This window comes from Dermochelys coriacea, chromosome 3 (assembly GCF_009764565.3).
Source record: "Dermochelys coriacea isolate rDerCor1 chromosome 3, rDerCor1.pri.v4, whole genome shotgun sequence".
Lineage (NCBI taxonomy): Eukaryota > Metazoa > Chordata > Testudines > Dermochelyidae > Dermochelys > Dermochelys coriacea.
Genome location: NC_050070.1, coordinates 43,817,341 through 43,833,465, shown reverse-complemented (window position 1 = coordinate 43,833,465; position 16,125 = coordinate 43,817,341). Strand labels below are relative to the sequence as shown.

The window sequence follows — 16,125 nt, the reverse complement described above, 5'->3', positions numbered from 1 at the left end:
TTCTTTCATTTCTATTTACTCCTGGTACCATGAGGTGTTCAGAAATCTCTCTGCACCCAAGGGCTTGAAAGAGATTCTCTTTACTCAGTGATTCTTTTCCAAGTGTCTCTTCGTATAAAAGTATGGAAGATAACTGGAAGAGATTAAGCAGAGCTTCACTCTGTATCTGCAAGTAATGAATGCCAGTGAAAAGAGAAAACAATTGGAAGGTAGCCTTATTTTTCTGATAATAATGGGTTCTGATTCACTTGATGTGTTTGACAGTTTTCAGTTAACTCAAGCAGAGGAGGCTAATTATGAAACTATTACAGAAACTTCGGGAGTACTGCACGCCGTGGAAAAAATGAAACATATGAGAGAAGGTTTTAACCTGAGAGTACAAAAATAAAGTGAAGCCTTAGTCTAGGTTTGTTGTGGTGTATAAAAAATGAAATTAAAATGGCAAACTGTCAGTTTAAATGCTCATGGTTTTCCTCGTCTGGCTTGCAGGCTAGGGGGCTCTCTATGGAAGTGTGTGATCAGAGAGTCAATCTGCAGAAATCTAGAATAAAGTATGGTAAATTGTGCCTCTCTGTTTTATGGAATTCTCTGCTTTCTATGTCTTTATTTTTTTGGGTCCTGTGTGCTATCAATTTAAATTTTAAGAAATAAAGTAGTGTTACTTCTCAAGACTATTTCATGTTTTTATTGAACTTCTCTGTGTATATGGTATGACATAACATTTGTAACTGGCTCTTCAGCCTTAGGTTAGTCTTGCAAATCCAAGTCCCTAATAAGAGACCAGATTGTGACCAGAATCTAGAACAAAACCCAGACTACTAGGGGACCCATAATTAACCCCTCACAAGGCAGTTAGAATTTGCTACACTACAGAAGTCACCAAGAATGAAGCTTATGGCATATGGACAGTGCTTTGATATTGTAGACATGATTGAGAATCCAAAACACCGCAAGAAAAAGGATATGAGGCAGAGAGGCATGTGGAGCTCAAAGTCAAAGTCAAGCAAGAACAGTGCACAGAGCTGTACACACTAACAACCAGGACAATGCTTGGCATATATAGGAAAAGAAACAAGAAATGCAATGGATTATATCACTTTGCAAGCATCAGTATTAACCGTGTGGACAAAGAGGACGACGACAGCACCACAAGCTCAAATGAGTTTTTCATAGGAGAAAAATAGACACTACAGCAGGAGAAAATGAATGGATTGTCAACCTGAAACCAATATGATTGGGGTCCTGGGAGCTGCCACACTTAATGAACATGATACAATGTTCATCACTGATATAAATTAGTAGTTGCAAACAAAAGTGGTTTCACGTTAGGTTGCCCCATGGTCTTATTATGTTGTCACCCCCGATGGACAAATAGTCATGAGGATTAGGCAACACACATTCTCCAGCTTCCGGAGAGGAGGAAGATAAGGGACAGTGAACTGGCTGTTTTAACTGAGAAGGTCTCAGTTAAGCAACTGCCACAACTGGGTAAGATAATCAAGCCCAAGGACATAACACTACCAGAACAAACAGACTCACTTCCTCCTGAAAAAAGTAATGTTGATATAGATTCATAGATTCATAGATACTAAGGTCAGAAGGGACCATTATGATCATCTAGTCTGACCTCCTGCACAATGCAGGCCACAGAATCTTACCCACCCACTCCTGCGAAAAACCTCACCTATGTCTGAGGTATTGAAGTCCTCAAATCGTGGTTTAAAGACTTCAAACAGAGAATCCTCCAGCAAGTGACCCATGCCCCATGCTACAGAGAAAGGCAAAAAACCTCCAGGGCCACTTCCAATCTGCCCTGGGGGAAAATTCCTTCCCGACCCCAAATATGGCAATCAGCTAAACCCTGAGCATAGGGGCAAGATTCACCAGCCAGATACTATAGAAAATTCTTTCCTGGGTAACTTAGATCCCGCCCCACATAACATCCCATCACAGGCCATTAGGCCTATTTATCATGAATATTTAAAGATCAATTAATTACCCAAATCATGTTATCCCATCATACCATCTCCTCCATAAACTGATCGAGTTTAATCTTAAAGCCAGATAGATCTTTTGCCCCCACTGCTTCCCTTGGAAGGTTATTCCAAAACTTCACTCCTCTGATGGTTAGAAACCTTCGTCTAATTTCAAGCCTAAACTTCCTGGTGGCCAGTTTATATCCATTTGTTCTTGTGTCCACATTGGTACTGAGTTTAAATAATTCCTCTTCCTTTACGGTATTTATCCCTCTGATATATTTATAGAGAGTAATCATATCTCCCCTCAACCTTCTTTTAGTTAGGCTAAACAAGCCAAGCTCCTTGATTCTCCTTTCATAAGACAAATTTTCCATTCCTGGGATCATCCTAGTAGCTCTTCTCTGTATCTGTTCCAGTTTGAATTCATCCTTCTTAAACATGGGAGACCAGAACTGCACACAGTATTCCAGGTGAGGTCTCACCAATGCCTTGTATAACGGTACTAAAACTCCTTATCCAAGGCACTGGTGAGATTCATAGATATGTCAAGGGACCTTGTAGTTTAAGTGACAGTGCAAAACACTTGAGCGTTTAATTGAACATTGATAGTAAGTTTAGTTGCTAGCCTGGTTATAAGTATTTGGAACTGTGTGTTACATAAAATGTTGGTTGTTGACTGTTACATTTTGGCTGGGAAAGGAAGAAATGATATTGGGCACTGTAGGTTTAAATGATTTATCTTCTCAGACAGGAAGAGTGGGGAGGGGACACTGCAGAAACTCATATTCTGTTATGAAGAGGCATGTGGAGTTATGTCACTGAATAAAGAGGATTGCCTTCAAGCACAGTGGGTTTAGAATGATCACTGAACACCACAGTCACCTATCTGGTAGACAAGATTAAGGTTTGGGCCTTAATCCAGTTTTATGCCCATTTGACTCCAATTATTTCAGCTCTGCTAAAACTGGAGGAACACAATGGAGAACTAGGCATGTTGTTCCTGATTCTCTTCTCACTTATATTGGTGCAATTCCAGAGTAACTCCACTGAAGACAGTGAAAGTTTTCAACTGGCATGAAATCAAAATCAGGCCCATTATTTTTATATTTGATTACTATATTGTAGTTTGCATAATTTATGTATTTAGTGTTGTTACTTTTTGTGTTAACCATGTTGTACAAAAAGAACACATTTCACTGAAGCACTCTTTTCAGACTGAATTATTAAATAACATGGAGGTTACCTGCTGAATGTGATAAAGTAACACAATAGGAACACTTAATACTGCAGTGAAGACATAGCCTAATTCAAGTTATCTGCCTTCAGGTTAACTACTCTTGAGTTAGCCTCGCTCAAGTGAGAGCAACCACACTGAAATAACTCTTGAACAGCACACAGTGATTGTGGGAGCCTCTGATTTGTGTTAAATTTGAGCTGTAGTCAATACCCTCAGCCAGTGTGAATAAAAAACCACCACACTCAGGTAAACGACTTTTGTGTATGTTTGAGACTAAAGTCAGGGGCAACATATGACTTAACTTTCCAGTGAGGACAAGTGTTTAGTCATGTCTCTATCAAGTGTGAAATCTGAATATTTTTACTGGGTTTAAAAAAAATAAAAGGCTAATTTGATTTTACATAATTTGACTTGTCTGATGTAATAGCACAGAGACATTAGGAAGGGCATCAAGAAGGGCATATCAAGTGGGGTCCTGCAGGGATCAATTCTGGGTCCAGTGCTAGTCAATATCTTCATCAATGATTTAGAAAATGGCATAGAGAGTACACTCATAAAGTTTGCCAATGATACCAAGCTGGGAGGGGTTGCAAGTGCTTTGGAGGATAGTATTAAAATTCAAAATGATCTGGACAAATTGGAGACACAGTCTGAAATAAATGGGATGAAATTCAATAAGAAGAAATTAAAAGTACTTCCCTTAGGAAGGAACAAACAGTTGTACACATACAAAATGGGAAATGACTGCCAAGGAAGGAGTACTGTGGAAAGGGATCTGGGGCTCACAGTGGATTACTCTTGGAGGAAAAAAAAAGCAAACATCATTCTGGGATGTATTAGCAGGAGTATTGTAAGCAAGACACAAGAAGTACTTCTTCCACTCTCCTCTGCCCTGATTAGGCCTCAGCTGGAGAATTGTGTCCAGTTCTGGGTGCCACATTTCAGGAAAGATGTAGAAAAATTGGAGAAAGTCCAGAGAAGAGCAACAAAAAAACGATTAAAGGTCTAGAAAACATGACCTATGAGGGAAGATTGAAAAAAAAATGGGCTTGTTTAGTATGGAGAAGAGAAGACTGATGGGGGACATGATAACAAATTTCAAGTACATAAAAGAATATTACAAGGAGGTGGGAGAAAAATTGTTCTTATTAAGCTCTGAAGATAGGACAGGAGGCAAGAGGCTTAAATGCAGCAATTCGCTTTAGGTTGGACATTAGGAAAAACTTCCAAACTTTCAGGGTGGTTAAGCACTGGAATAAATTGCCTAGGGAGGGTGTGGAATCTCCATCATTAGAGATTTTTAAGAGCAAGTTAGACAAATACCTGTCAGGGATGGTCTAGATAATACTTAGTTCTGACTTAAGTGCAGGGGACTGGACTAGATGACCTCTGGAGGTCCCTTTCAGTCTTACGATTCTGTGATTCTATGGTTATTCATAGGGAAAAGGATGTTGTAGGAAACTTCTCCTAAGGACCATTCCAGCAACTTATTTCTTTGAAGTCAGACAGACTTCACATAATTTCAGGGTGTCCTTGATTGGAAGTTATTGCAGGATGGGACCCTTACTGTGGATGACTGTTCCTCTCTCTTTGTAGGTGAACTGGACAATTTAATATGACCCACTTCATTGTGAGTGCCTCCAAATTTAATAAAAAATCAAAGCCAATTCTTTCTCTCTTCTCCCTCCCATGCCACATCCACCCCTGAAGTAGTAGCTGAGAAGGTAGCAAACAATAGTCATGTCCAGATTTGTTAAATGAGAAAAAAGTATAAAGCTCTTGTCTTTTAAACTTGGGTTAAATTCAGGACTTGTGTGCCATTTCTGTACACGTTACACCACCTACTGCTGTATGCTGATGGACAAGTCAGTCAGGTATATTCTGCATCTGATTTTTCCCTGTACCTGCACTATGTTGTGAAGATGTGTGATGGTGAAAGTTAAGAGAATGATAGTATTTCCAGCTTAATCATATGCCACAGGCATATGCACTTAAGGCCTTGCGCATGGGAAGTTTATCCAGTTACCTCAATTGCAAATAAAATAAAATAGAATACAGGAAATTTGAGTTGATTTGGCCTTCTTGCTATACATGTGTTTGTGTGTTGTTTTTAACTAAACATTTCAACGTCTGGGTATAACAAATACCCTCTCTACTGCTTTAACCTGGCAATATTTGTGATTTTGTGTATGATAAAAGGAATGTGCAAAATATGTTGTGAAACCTGAAGTAAGCAATAGCTACCCACTGGAAGGGTTCTTATGGGGAAAAATGACTTAATTGGTAGGTTAACAATGTTTTTGCTTGGGATGCAACTTTTTATATATGTTCTAAGGAATGTGAGTTATACTCATGTTGATTTTCATTTGCTGCCTAATAGTCTCTGACTGAACAATTCACTGAAAACATTGTGTCTGTTCTTTGTAAACCTGAATTTCATGAAATTCAATCTCACTGCCTTTGTGGGAGTGTCTCTACAGTGGTTTTCCTACAAAATATTCTGAAATATTTCTAATGTACTTTGTCCCGCTAATTTGTTGAATGGCAGAAGTACAACATTCTGTACTTCTTTGCCAAACTTTCTTAAAACACTTTAAGAATTAATACAAAGTGTGTGTGTTTGAGAGGGAGGGGGAATATATGCAAAGCTGGCACAATATTTTCCTTCTAATCTTACTATGTACCTCATCTTTATAGGTTCAATACAAGGCATCCTGCAGTGAAGGGGGTGTGCCTGTTTAAGAGGAGATTTTTTTTTCCTTGAAAGTCAGTTTCAATTCTGCTATTTCACCATGAGATGTCTGAGTAGAGGCCAAACCATTACTGTCTCTTGGGAGGAAATAGCATCACTTGCATAATATTCAGTTTCAATAAGGAAAAGTTTCATTTCTGTTAAATTTTGGTCTATAATGTTCTCAGAGGCCATAGGATTGGTCAGTCTTGTTTTATTATTCTGTGGGTCAGTGTGATTTTTTCCCCATGTATTCTCCTTTTTCTCTTAAATTTCAGGAAATATTGAATTTGATCCACAAGCTATTCATCATTCTGACAATAATACTTGTGGGAATTGGTACCAAAACACTAAAATAAAACTTTAACTGTTTCACAAAAGGGAAAGGCCAGTGCACCAGATCAAAAATGTATTTCCAAACATCAATAAAAAAGAATTGTATTGTAGTCATGACAGTGTAGTCTAGTACTATTATCATTGTTATTACTTATCAAGTTTATTACATAGAATAAGAAATAATCTCTCCCCCCCCCAAGGAGCTTGCAATCTAAATAAAGAAGAGAAAGGGTAGGGAAAGAAAGAGAATACACAAGAGAGCAAACAATGTGGTAGCAAACATCATATTAGGTCCATTTTAATTTTGGTTTCCATTTGTTATATACATCCTTTCAGTAGGTTTATGTTAGAAGAGGATTAGGTAGGTGGAAAGACAAAAAATGGAGGAGTCTTGAGACCATGAGGGTGGGAGAGGGGGACAAATATTTGCCACAAACTGTGCAGAGTGAAAAGTTCAGAAAATAGTGTGATGACATCACCAGAGTCCATCAGTCCCTGCTTGAACTGTTTTCTGCAGCTGCCTTGTGCTGGCTCCGTCTCTGGCTGGCTCCTCCCTGCAATTTCTTTCCAAAAGCCACAGGGCTGTGAGAGGGGCAAAATATCTCATTGTCCAAGTAGTCCCGGAGGTGGGATCTCCCCAGAACAGTTCCGGGCCTGGGGTGCTGCATGGGAGGATAGCCACAACTAAGCCCCATTTTGCCCCTCCCACAGTGCATTAGTACTAGAGGGATGCAATGTTCTCACATTTGTTTTTTATGATGGATTACTGCCAGAAGGCTATGGAAAGAGTACATTTCTTAAGGTGGGTTTTGAACAGAGGGTGGTGGGATGATGCTCAGTCCAACTCCTTTGAAGTCGATGGAATCCTTTGCACCGATTTCACTGACAGTTGAATCAAGCCCTTTTTGCACAAGCTAGAAATTAAGAATTGTTCCCCTCACATCATCTAGCCTTAGCATAGCACTAATTTTGAATAATTGAGACTTTGCATTTTACTTTTTTAAGATTTCCTTCATCAGTGGCTATTAGCCAGGTTGGGCAGGGATGGTGTCCCTATCCTGTGTTCACCAGAAGCTGGGAATGGGTGACAGACAATGGATCACTGGATGATTACCTGTTCTGTTCATTCCCTCTGGGGTACCTGGCATTGGCCACTGTCAGAAGACAGGATACTGGGCTAGATGAACCTTTGGTCTGACCCAGTATGGCCATTCATATGTTCCTAACCTGTCATGAAGTGAGTATGACAGTGAAATATGTTCCTTTGTGTTTTAGAATATAGAAAGGATGGCAAAACATAGTTTTAGTCATTTTTTCATCCTTTATTTAGTCCTTATCAATATCAAAATATTGGTATTAGCGAGCAGCCCTTAGTTCTCAAAATGAATGTAAAGAGTTGTAACTTGGTAGCAAGCTTAAGTTAAATATTGATACTTATAATAAAGTGTGAAGGCTAATTAGACAAGAGACATAAGTCGTAAAATGGCTGTTCTCTTAACTTTTTACCAAGTTGACTTCTGTAGGTGAAGCAAGTAAAAAGCAAAGAATACAAATTTACATAATTTTGTTGGTATTATTTAGCATATGTACTAAGAGGAAAGAATATTTTAGAATATTTATACAAAATGTGTCTTATAACATGACAAAAATTTGCAATACATCTAGAGCAAGGGTCCCAAACTTGGTTCGCAGCTTGTTCAGGGTAAGTGCCTGGTGGGCCGCGAGACACTTTGTTTACCTGAGTGTCCACAGGTACAGCCGCTTGCAGCTCCCAATGGCCGCGGTTCATCGTTCCCGGCCACTGGGAGCTATGGGAAGTGGTAGCCTGGCTCACGCCACTTCCCGCAGCTCCTATTGCCCGGGAACGGTGAACCGCGGCCACTGGGAACTGGAAGCGGTTGTACCTGCAATGCTCAGGTAAGAACTGCAGAACTGGAGGGGCAGTCAGTAGGCTAGGAATGGGCTGCTGGGCAACCAGACTGTGCTGTTACCTGGCAGGTACTGCAAGCTCAGTGCCCAGCTGAGCAGAAGCTTTGATTTCCACTAGTTCAGCCTGCACTAGTGAGTTCCCACTCACTCACCAGACTAAAACTCCAGCCTCTTCCAAGAAAGCAGAAGGGCAAGAGGAGTCCTACAACCTTAATGTGTGGAGAGAAAGAAAAGTGAAGAATCCCTGGCTCCCCACTTACTAACCTTCCATTTCTATTAGACTGCAAAAGAGAGAAAGAGAGAGAAATGACTGCCTGCTATTGCGGGCTCTCTGGGAGGCAGATAATAGATTTTTCTCTTCTTTTGATTGAGAGTTGGATAAGAAGGAATTCCCAGACTATTTAAATACTGTGTTAATTTGCAGTTCTTCTGCTCACCAGCCTAGGCCTGAAAAGTGGATTCTCAGCAGCTCTCCTCCCTCAGACTAGGCCCTTTCCCCCAACCACAGTTGAATTACAATAGCTAGAACGAGTGCCCTGAGATGAGACATGGGTATAGGATGGACATTAATGTGGTGAGTGAGTTGGGAATCTAAGGCACATGGTTGTGTGGCATGGAAGTCGGAGAATAGTTTGGGAAAGAAACAAAGTGCATTAGAAGATGAGTGAATGTGGGAGGGAGGAAAAGAATGAAATATAATAACTTCTGTTCTTTAAAAAAACTGTACTTAGATTCATAGATTCTTCTGGTATTCCTGGTCATATGAGAATCTAGAAGTTGGCCATGCTTAATACTATGTGGTACTATTTGCAAGGAGTCTTTAGGATACTACAACAATAGTATCAACATAAAATGTTGGCATTCCAAATTTATGGCTATATCATCAGAGTGGTATTTTACACAGAAACATCATGAGCGATTCCAAGTTTTCATTATTTTAAAACTACTGCTTATATTGATTTTTATTATTTATAACATTTGTGGGGGTTTTTATTTGTGCAGGTTGTCTGGATTTCAGCTGCCATCATCTATTGTGAGCACAGGATCTATCCTCACACTTTGTTTCACCACAGACTTTGCTGTGAGTGCTCAAGGTTTCAAGGCTATCTATGAAGGTAAGATCTGCCTGTTTTTATCCATGGAAGTTACTTGGAGAGTTATTGCAGAACCTCATTTTGCTTGAAATGGGTTTGTTTTGAACTGTTGGTTGGACCTCACGGTACCCTGTTGAGACTTTGAATCCAAAACTACAAATATACTATGACTTTTCTGTATCCCAGCATGTCATTCATAGATGTAGTCTTTATTTTGAAATTGTGCATACAATCAGTGGTGAAACTGAGTGCTTGAATCCATACCGGTTTGAAATTATGGTTCCAAAAATGGGTCCTGAATTATATTAATTTTAAAAATTTGATTTTTTGTCTTCAACAATTACTTCTGAAAACTTTTTTAAATGCTGGAACTGGGATACATGGTTTGGATACTAATTTGATCTTGAAAATTAGTATGAGATGCTTTGCTTATGGATAAAATGCTCACATTTAGAAACTGAATGGCTTTGATATTTGAAAAAAATGAGACAAATAACAAAGGAGTCAATGTGAAAGATGATAAACAAGTTTGAGAATTCTGCATTTGTAAACAAGGTAAGGCCAAGGACTTCATGTCTGACATTATCTACTATGTACTTAAGTTTTAGGCTCTTAAAGCAGGAGCAGTAGTATTGAGATAATAGCTTTGAATCTTACAGGAAGGATAATACTCCTCTTTTGACTTCTTCATCCTACACTTTGAAGTTGTTATCAGATTCAGTGGTATACAGTAAATCACTTACAATACTGAGTTGAATTATTAATTTTTAGTGTAAATACTTCCTTTGTTTTTATAACTGAGAGATGATCATCTCTACATAGTTAAAGTTGTGACAAGCTTGGTTTTGAACCCCTTTCTCCCAATCCAATTTTGCAAATATGGAACCAGTCTTCCTGCAATTTCATAAGTTTAGACTTCCGACAGAGGAATTTATTTCAGAAATATTTGGGACAATAAGTTATCTATCAGCTACTACAGTATGAAAAGCTGATTTTTCACCTTTGCTGTGTGTGAAAAGTATCTCAGAAATGGTTTGGCCTTAGGAATTTGGCCTTGGTCTATTCTTTCCAAGTGTGGTGGGATAATTTTATTTATTCACAATGGATAGCTTTTTGGTTTTGTTTTTTCAAATGTGCCAAAGTCCTGTTGATTTATAAGTTACTTAGACAAAAGTTTGATCTGGAGCATTTATTCTGTGCATTTATGGTGGACTTCATTATATTATCCATTGACTAATACTATTTCACTCTCTCGTCTAGACTAGTACATACCTTTCCCATATTAATTAGATACCTTGTGGCATTAATTCTGGGTGGGATTTTCAAAAGTGTTATCTAAGGTTTTGTTGCTGTGATAGTGTACTATCTGAGCAATAGCTTGAAGTCTTCAGATTTGTTTATATAGGAATCAGATATCCAGCTGTGGTTACTCTATTGATAGTTGGGGGATACCAGAATGAATTTAATTTGGTGTTTGTGTCCTATGAGCTGAATGAGAGGCCTAGTCTACGCTAAATTTCTTTTAGATAAAATTAATCACTGTTGCACTTCTGTTGGTAGCAATGCTTGGGGCAGTAGTGTATATAAGATACTATCAATCATCAGCACTTTAATCACCATTTACTTGGGCTATCTCTAAAATAGATTAGATGACCCAGCCACTTTTCTACACTAGCATTCCCCCCATGGCTCTCACTACTAGAGCTGCACCAATATTAATCACAGTAAGAAATTTTAGCGGGAAAAAAACTAGATACAGCCATATGGCCCATGTAGACAAATCCTTATGGCCCATGTCAGGAACTTTTCTAGGGGAGTCAAATAGAAACCTCAAAAATAGGAGCTATGCTATGGCTACAAGTAGATCTTTGAATACTTCCCCTTCCAGCAGCTACACATGAGACCCGATCCCATCCTTGCATGAAAACTGTGCTCTCTGCTTTTCCGGTTGAGACATAACAGACTATTCAAAGGAACTTCTCTTGATTGTCTGCAAGGAAAAGATAGACAGAGCCGTAGCCTGTAATATAATGACACTACTTGCTGGCCTATTTTCTTTTAAAACCCCAGTAGGAAGGGATGTAATTAACACTGACATAGATGGTGCCGCTCCCTGGTTAAACAAAATTATAATCTTTTAAATGTACTGCTGTGAAAAACAGCATTGTTCATCAGGTATACAATACGGCTTAAGTCAGGGGTGTGAAAAAGCTCCCTCTACCCCAAGCAATGCAAGTTTCACGCTGTCCACCGGCACTACGTCAGCAGGAGAGTGCCTCCCGCCGACATAGCTTCCACTTCTCACTGAGCTGGAGTAAAAATACCAATAGGAGACCGCTCTCCTGTTAGCATAGCACGTCTTCACCAGACATGCCACAGCAGCACAGCTGCCTGGGTGCAGCTGCACTGATGTAGTGCTGTAGTGTAGACTTGCCCTCAGACAAAGCGATGACTGCCACTCTCCAGTGTAAAAAGGAGCAAAGTGTGTAAGGCACAAGAAAGGAGGAGTTTTGTGGATTTCCCTGGGAGGTCTGAACATTGCTGACTCAGACTAGACAGATTGATGCACTTGGCATTTGTGCTCCTGAGAGTGGCAACAGGGGCTTCTTCCCAGCATATTTAGGGCACTCCCTTATACACCTTATACTCCCTTATACACCATACATTGGGCATAAGTTCTTCCTTATTAATTGAATATTGGTCAGTCAGGAACAACATTCAAAGGGAAAAATTCATCCATAGAGAATAGATGTGTTCTGAATAATACAAAGATAACACAAAGGACTTTAGAGCCACAAAAAAATGGGCTTTTCATCACCCTATTCACAGGCATGCCAGGGGAGTTATTCCAGATTAATGCTGTTGAACTCTCCCTTGTTTCACGTCTGCAGATGAAGAGGAAGGTTCTGAAGAAGTCAAATATCAGGAACAGTGAAGTAGAAGAGTAGAAGAATTTATTTTCATGAACTTTCCACATTCTGGGAAGTTGCACAGTGTGCAACTGCAAAGCTAGCATTTTCCCTCACTTTTTTCTGAATAAGAAATTTAATCTGAATTAGCCCTTACTTGTTACACTCATACAATTAAAAAATCAAATCAATTTACAATAGATTAAGCTATAATTCCTTAAATAATAAAACTATCTTTAAAGAAAGCTTTTAAAAATTATCATGTGGAAGATCTAACATATTTTGGTAACACTGGTTCAGATCTCATGTCAGTTTTGCATTACTCTAGCTCCATTTGGCTAGATTCTCTGCTACACTAGTTTCCACTTTGCACAACACAGGGGATGCTGTCAGAGAGCAGGTTGCTTCTTCTTAATTCTCTGTCTGGGTGCTGCCCTACCTGTGCCAGATGGCAGTGGTCCCCATGGGATCATCCATGAGGTAACAGTAGCTGAGTGCAGCCTACTCCAGCCATGCTTCCTTCTCACCTCTCTCGTTCTTTGCACCCTTCACACTCCTGTGCAAGGAGGGGGACACACGAGTCATCTATACTTACCCTATGCCAACTGAAGACTTTGCACACTGGCAGAATCCTCAGGGAAAAGAGAATCCCAGTTTCTGTCCCCTGCTGGGCCACAAGGCTAGATTCCTGGCTATTGATTTTAGTGCCTTTACTTATGATTTACACTAGTGAGTATAGGAAATGAAATGATAATCAGGCCTACTGAATGCTGTAGGTTGCTATGAATATGTTAGTGATGTTATTAGTATTAAATAGCAGTGTTCATAGTCCAAGTTTTCATATTCATATTTATGTGATTTGCCTGCTGCTACCTAGACTCCTTATGAACATGAAATGTTGCATCTCATAAGTCTATCCCACTGAGCAAAATTTGTATTAAAAATAAATCAGACTTTCCTGCAGTAAGCTAGCAAAAGTCATCTAGGACTGTGAACAAAGAGATCTGAGTGGTCATGTAGCCAGAATTCAGTTGTTTTTTCTGCTAAGAACAAAACATCCTTCATCTCACCAGATTGCAAAGTTGCATAATCATTTAAATCTAGATTATCTGACACAAGAATTCTTTTTCTATATATTTTTGAATATCAGTAACTACGGTAATCTTTCAGGATCTCACATTGAGCACTTGAGCACTCTAATCTGTTGCAGACAGTATCATGGACTAGTTGCTATTTGCCAGAATAATTGTTGAAGTAGTGGAATTTCACATCAGGTGAATCGATATATATATATATATATATATATATATATATATATATATATATATATATATATATATGCAAAAGTCTGTGAAATTTCAGAAATAGTAATTCGCAGAATTTCTTTGTAAATTAAGTAAAATTATATAAAAAAACCCCATGAATTGTACATATGTTGGCTGGCATTTTACCATTTACGCTACTGGAATTTAAGGTCACAAATTGAATCTAAGACCTTACCTCAAATCTAAGAAATGGAATTTTCAATGGGGAAGTTTCTATCTAGCATTATTCCTACTGATTGTTATTTTGTATATAGAGAGAGGTGGCAGTGTTCTGTAATACATAGGGTAATGTAATACATAGGACTCAAGTGACCGAAGTTATATTCCCAGCCCTGCTAGTGAATTGCTGAATGACTTTGAACAAGTCATTTAATCTCTTTCACTAAATTTCCTTTCATTAAAGTGGTGACAAGAATTCTTACCCCCATTTTGCAAAGCAGTTTGAGAACTACAGGTAGAAGTGCAAAAATGCTATTCTTATTATAAAATATTTTGTTTTTCATAATGATGTCATTTTATTATAAAATATTATTCAAAAGGAAAAAAAGCAGAAACATGTTAACACTGCCCCATACATAGAGTAAAACTTCAGAAAATTGAAAAGAATTTAATGGTGTTCACATTTTAAATGATACCCCGGAACAATACATAGATTAATACTTAATTCTGTAGTGCCCCCTGTAGCGGGATAGTCTAATAACCAACCATGCTAGTAGTTAGGCAGTGCCTTTATAGTTTTTGCCAATCTAGTCATCCTTGAGGAGGAGTCAGCCAAGTTGAATGTGGTGGACCTCAGTCCCTCCTGAAGGCTTAATACTGGGATTTGTGCGGCTACAGAGGAGCAGGGAGGCAAGGTAGGGGACCTGGGCCCCACTCTCCGCAAGATCCCATCCCAGGGCACTTATGGGGTTTTTCAAGGTGTCTGGAGCAGTTATCAATCTTCCCCTGGGTCACTTCCTACCAGACTGGAGCTCCAATGTTTGGTGTGTGGTCACTGGTTTAGAAGACACCCTAACAGTCCATCAGTAATGTCTACACTGTAAAAGAAAATCTGTGACACTGACTCTCAGAGCCCAAGTGAGCTGACCCAGGTCAGCCATGGCCATGCTACTAGTCTTTTATTACAGTGTAGACATACTCTTAATGTCCTGTTCAAAGCAGTCTCTGTTAAGGCTTTCAGGTCCCCAAGGAGGCAAGGAGGGAATCGAGATGCCCACTGCTAAAGGAGCTTTAACAAGTTGTATCCACTCCTATCACAACTTCTAGCATCAGCCTTGCTTGCTTGGGCATCCTGCAACTCTTCCCCAGATTCCCTGGCCTACCAGTGTCCTTTTAAAATATTCCTCCACCATGAGCATGTCCTATACTTGTTGAGGGGTGGAGCCTCTCTAGAGCAGTAGTGCTCTATTTCCTAAGGCCATGGTTCAGAATGGGGTCTGTAACCCCATCACGCTTTCCAGTGACATGGCACACCATCAGTCTACTAATCTGAGAATTCCCTGCCATGCATTTGATAAGAATACCTAATAGATGTTCAGTACACAAAATGCACCAAGAAAGAAAAAAATTAATTTCAGGTTCTCTCTTCCTTATCTTTTGTAAGATGAAATGATCATGCTATTTACATGCTATTTACATGACTTATGAGGAGAGGCTGAGGGAGCTGGGATTGTTTAGTCTGCAGAAGAGAAGAATGAGGGGGGATTTGATAGCTGCTTTCAACTACCTGAAAGGGGGTTTCAAAGAGGATGGCTCTAGACTGTTCTCAATGGTAGCAGATGACAGAACGAGGAGTAATGGTCTCAAGTTGCAATGGGGGAGGTTTAGATTGGATATTAGGAAAAACTTTTTCACTAAGAGGGTGGTGAAACACTGGAATGCGTTACCTAGGGAGGTGGTAGAATCTCCTTCCTTAGAGGTTTTTAAGGTCAGGCTTGACAAAGCCCTAGCTGGGATGATTTAACTGGGACTTGGTCCTGCTTTGAGCAGGGGGTTGGACTAGATGACCTTCTGGGGTCCCTTCCAACCCTGATATTCTATGATTCTATGATTCTATGATTCTATTTTATCTTACATTATGCTACACTGTTTTCTGCCACTAAGCAGCAAACATCAGAAGCTTAAAATTAGCTAGGGATTTTTAACCTACCTCAGTTGAGATTCCAAATGTATTTTGGCATGTAGAAATCGTAAGTGCTTAAAAACAAAACAAAAACAAAAAAATGCACAACAAAAAGTCAGGAATGCTCATAACATCTCTTGACCTCCACCTTGCCACAGTGTATTTTCTTTGATGTCGTGAGAACTTGTGTAAACCCTGTCCCTCTTTCCATTCCCCCTGAGGGCACACTTGTTTTGAGCTCTCACAGTTTTCTGCTCATGTGAAGCATTAACATTTTATTAAAAAGGTCACCTTATTTCCTCGTATTTACTTTCCCTGGAGCTTCTTAAAAAAAAATCCTTTCAGCATCAACAGCAGTAGATGGTGGTCCATTTTCAAGGTAATATCTATGAAGAATTATCTATCTTCATCTGTTACCTCCACTTTCCCACTGCTGAGTCCCTATATTTCATTTGTTTGTTTT

At 39.3% G+C, this 16,125-nt stretch overlaps 1 protein-coding gene across 1 annotated transcript in view; it reads left to right on the top strand.

Moving 5' to 3' along the window:
- Positions 1-16,125, top strand: part of CSMD1 (CUB and Sushi multiple domains 1) — a 2,060,919-nt gene that overhangs the window by 514,106 nt on the left and 1,530,688 nt on the right. The window contains 1 exon segment of the mRNA XM_038396611.2: positions 9,215-9,327. Within this exon segment, the coding sequence (XP_038252539.2) occupies positions 9,215-9,327 (113 nt within the window).